Below are 4,744 nucleotides of genomic sequence, written 5' to 3'. Positions count from 1 at the left end.
CTTTAAAGAACAATCTAGTGTTGGATTTGTATTCTGTCTGCAATGGTTAAGATAAAACGTTGTCCTTGGGAATATTGGACTGCTCATCCTCTCAGTGAAGCTAAGAGGACTTTTTTATGTGGCAGCACTGGGAAGCAAGACTGTTTTTCAGGATAAGTACAATAAAATTCTAGCAGGTAATGCTCTTCATCAGGAAACATTCGTAAGAAAAATGCTGAAAAACATTCCGCTAGTTACACTATTAATTAGGTTTTATTTTCTTTCTCAGTAAGAATAGTGAGTGTACATACACAAAACATGCCTTGCTCTATCATTATTCTGACTTGCTAGCTGCAAATGAAATTTTTCTGTCTATTCTTGCACTCCTTAATATGGCTTTTTCAAGTGTAAGAAATGGATAAATAGATTTGATTTTTAAGCAAGTGGTCTCATTGCAATTCCACATCAGCAAAGAGCAGAGTCTTCTGAGAAGATGAGATGAAAATGCAGGCGGCCGAACAAAGGAGCCCCAGAAAACTCTTCGTCTTGAAGAGCTGAACAGACACGTTAAAAGGAGTTGACTGAACCTCAGTCCCGTGTCTCGTGGGTTCATCTTTGTGGAAATGACGTCCACTGTGTCTTTTCTGGTTGCAGCACTAGATGCTTCCTCGTGCTTCTCTGCTGGCCACTTGGCGTGGAAGCCCAGATTTTGCTTTGCCGTGACAAAGCCCACTTGGACAGCTTTCTCCCAACACAGATTAAAGTGAATACAGACCAAGACAATGGGTAAACGATGATGTAAAGTTTATATACAAGAATATAACATTTATCTGGAGTATTTACAAGGTTAATTAAAGCAATATTTTACAACTCTTTCAGGTTAACCACTAGGTATATTACAGTTAGGCTACAGATGGTTTAATTTGCAAAATAGTAAAAAAAAAGTTGCATTCAGATCAACCAGCTCCAAAACTTGTTCATTTTTTTCTGAGAGAGAAGGGCTCAGACTTGTGGAAAATAAAATGTGAGAATGGTTAATATACTCTTACTGGTGCCTACGTATCACATGCAAGAGTTGTAACAGGACCTTTATAGTGTTAATATAGATGGCAAGCCATTTCACCTCGGTGAAAGAGTCATACCCACTGTGACAGGCCAGTCGCACGCGTGGCTGTCTTTCTCTGCATCTCCTACTTTTGCACAACAAACATGCATGTATACAGAGAAGCAGCAATATAAATGAACCAGCATTACCAAAATGAAGAGGGAAAAACCTCAGACCAAAGTCACATTTGCAACCATAAAAAAAAAGGAAAAAGCTTTAAGCGAGATACTTTAATACTCCCCAAAAATAGTCATGGTTTTTTTTTTTTATTACATTTTAACCTATGTACAGAAACGGAGGGCTCCCTTGCCCCTCGAAGAGCGGTCACCGTGTCTCATGGCCGTGGCATCTCGAGGCTCAGAGGGGCTGAAGCAAGAAGGTGCGGGAGGCCCAGAGAGCTGGGGACAGAGGCGGCTGCTGGAGGTGGCCAGAGCTGAAGCCACTAGCACTGCAGTTTGCGGATGCTGCGGGAGAACCGTTTGAAAGCCCGCTGCCCTTTCTGCCACCGCTTCAGCGAGGTGATCACCAGTTCCCCAGCTTGCTTCTGCCCCATCACCAAGTAGGGGACGTTGATGTCATTCATCTCATCACAGGTACACTGGAGGCCACCTTTGAGCCAGAGCACGATCTTCCTCAGATCCCTTTCCGTCAGCCCATTCAGCTTGTAGATGGTTTTGCTCTTTGTTTCAGGGGTGATCTTGGTATCCCCATTGATGTAGGCAATCTCCTTCACTTTTATCTTCAAGGCTAATAGAGTGAGGGGAGGGGGAAGTGGGGAGAGGGAGAGAGATTGAGAGGTTTTTTCCCATTAGTGCACATAAAGAGGACCTGGGGAGGGAGGTGCTCTATTGCTAATTAAACTGTCAGGGCTGACAGAAGAGGCAGCAGGTGGCTCCATTTCTAAAGCCACAAAGGGCATGCAAGTCATTTCAGTTTGAATCAACCTTAGGGTTGAGGTTTTTTGGGTTTCTTTTCTCCTCTTCCCCCTCCCCCCCTTTTTCCTTCCTTTCTAAATTAGTATTTTCTCCTGTTTGCAAACAGAGAGAGGGCAGGTTTGCTACATTAAGCAGCGCTCCCATTTTGGCTGGGAGAGGACAGTGTTCCTGAAACTAGAGTTTGAAGGGGAGGTGGGGAGGTGAGTACCTAGACCTAATCTGAAACCTGATCTCTGCTGCGGCTAAAAACTTCTAAACTTAATTTATTAGGCTGGAGCGGATTTTAAGCAAACCTGTAAGGAAATGATATTTCACATGCATTGTTTTTTTGAAAGAATAGATCCCGTGGAGGGCAAATTGGTCCAACAGCTGCATTCGATTTGGTAAAATAACTAGGAGGGGGATACAGGGCTCTGTAAGAATCTGTGGGGCATGTTTAGCTTTAGGAGGATTTATCTGAGTGCAATTTGCCAGGCCAAAGCTATTGGTTGTTTTAGCAATTATGTCCCACAGTCACAGTTTCATGTTTTGGGTGGTGTTTTTTTTTAAAGAGAGACTTTTGAATTGTTGTAGATACTTATACTACGAATCTGTTTCCAGGTATAAACATTGACCTATTATAAAAGGATTCCCCTCCTTATTCCCTTTTTCTCTTGAAATGCTAATGTGTGGATAATGTGCCGTTCAGTTGTCTGTGTTGAAGGGGCTTTCTTGTCCTCTTCTAACCCCAGATCTTCCCATTAAGTTTATATCCCCAATTGTCTGTGCATTACCTTCTCTGTCAAATGATATATAGAGCTTCATTCTTAATCTGCAGAGAGAGTCTTATGATACACGAGACTGGTCATGCGGGTCCTTCTCATATGTCTAAATGAAACTTTGCTCTGCTTTTCCCCAGGCAATAGTCTGGATGAAAGATTCTTTTTTTTTTTTTCCATTTTACTTTCTATTCGGCTTGCCAGCAACATCCACATAAAAGAGCACTACTTCGAAACAGCAAACAGAAAAGGACTATAAAGAGGGCCACTTTTTATGCCGAGGTGGAATTTCGTGTTTCACGACCAAACAGTCAGATGGGTCCATCTGCAGATAAGACAATGCCCTGCCTTTATTCAGGCACATCTCCCTCTCATTCCACTGGGAGTTTACCTGATCCTCAACTCTCAAGTTTCAACCAAGAGGTCTCTGCTTCCACTTACCAAAGTCATTTTTGCAGAGGTTTTCCACGATGTCGTTATCGTCTTCATTTTTGTTTTTGCAGGCATCGCAGACCTTGGGTGCTGGAAATGCAAGGGACAGTCCCCGTCAGGCTCGGGGAGAAAGGAACAGCAGGTGGCGTTGGGAACCCTTCGGGAAACGCCGGTTTTCCATCCCTCGATGGACGGACTGACCGTGCGCCTTCTACCCCCCAGCCCCGGCGCTGCCCGAGCACTTTGACGCGTCTTACCTTGCTGCAGACCCGCTGGAGGGGGGGGGGGGGGGGGGGGGGCACGGTGTGCTTTTAAGGTCACACCTAAACCAAAAGGTTTTTTTAGGGGGAAAGAGTAAAGCGGGGGGGGGGGGGACACGGGAAACGGCACAAAACTCCCCAACCCCGCTTTTCAGCGATGATCTTTGCAGAGGGAGGATGTCCCTTCGGCAGCCGCGCGGCTCGAGTCCGGGCTCCCGGACCTTTCCTTTGGGGACGGGGACGGGCCGGTGCCAGTTGCCCGACGGTGCCTGCAGTTTCTCCGGTCCCTTCGGGAAAGCCTCCTTGAGCCCGATCTGCGGCCCCCCTCCCCGGTCCCCCCCGTACCGGAGCACCGGGGCGTGCTGTAACGGGCGGGAGACGCCTCCGCTCCCCTGCAGAAAGCTGGGGAGGGACCCCGCCGTCGGGGCGGCTCATCGGGGGGCAGATGCTGCCGGCCCGGGGGCAGTCCGGCGGCTCCCTCTTACCTTCCCTGGTGACCGGGAGGATGTGGTCGCTGCTGGCCAGCGGGATGCAGAGGTCGTTGTCTTTGGGGAAGCGGCTGCAGTCCAGCATGTCGGGCCAGGGGAAGCCGAAGGCGGACATCACCGGGGCGCAGCTCTCCTTCACCTCCTCGCAGAGCGAGTGGCAGGGCTGGATGATCTCGTCCAGGTCGTCGATGCAGACGGGGGCGAAGAGGGAGCAGAGGAACTTCCTGGTGTCGGGGTGGCACTGCTTCTGCACCAGCGGGATCCAGGTGGAGGCCTGCTCCAGCACCTCCTGCACCGTCTCATGCCCCAGCAGGTTGGGCAGCCGCATGCTCTGGTACTCGATGCCCCGGCACAGCAGCATCGGGGCGGGGATGGGCTTGCAGTTGGAGCGCTTGTAGGAGAAGTCGGGCTCCCCGAAGGGGAAGAGCCCGGCGGCCGAGCCCATGCACTGGGACGCCAGCAGGAGCAGGGCGCAGAGGCGGCGCTGCATTTTGGGGCGCGAAGGAGGGGGGGGGGGGGGCTGGCGAAAGGCTTGGGGGGCCGGGGTGGCGGGGCGCGGAGCGGGCGGCGCGCCGCTGCCCTCAGCCGCGGGCAGCGTCCCCCAGCCCGGGCTCCTGCCTGCCAGACGGGGACGGAGGGTCTGAGCGAGATGCGGAGGCAAACGGGAGTTTTCTGGATTTTTTTGTATGCAAATGGCAGGGGGAGCGGGGGCTGGGAGGAGCCTGGTGACAGCCATCCAGAAAGGATTGGTCACTACTTTCTCGGTCTGCTTTTGCTCAGGGGGATT

At 50.2% G+C, this 4,744-nt stretch overlaps 1 protein-coding gene across 1 annotated transcript; it reads right to left on the bottom strand.

The window, feature by feature from the left end:
* Positions 1-228: 228 nt before the first annotated feature.
* SFRP2 (secreted frizzled related protein 2) lies at positions 229-4,449 on the bottom strand. The gene is made up of 3 exons (XM_076336654.1): positions 3,955-4,449; positions 3,219-3,299; positions 229-1,831 (listed from the first exon to the last, which is right to left on the bottom strand). The coding sequence occupies exons 1-3, from the start codon at positions 4,445-4,447 to the stop codon at positions 1,527-1,529; spliced, it is 879 nt and encodes a 292-aa protein (XP_076192769.1). The 5' UTR covers positions 4,448-4,449; the 3' UTR covers positions 229-1,526.
* Between the last annotated feature and the right edge of the window lie 295 nt (positions 4,450-4,744).

Source organism: Aptenodytes patagonicus, chromosome 4, assembly GCF_965638725.1.
Source record: "Aptenodytes patagonicus chromosome 4, bAptPat1.pri.cur, whole genome shotgun sequence".
NCBI classification, from domain to species: domain Eukaryota; kingdom Metazoa; phylum Chordata; class Aves; order Sphenisciformes; family Spheniscidae; genus Aptenodytes; species Aptenodytes patagonicus.
Note: the sequence above shows the minus strand (reverse complement) of the source record. Positions and strands in the feature narration are given on the sequence as shown.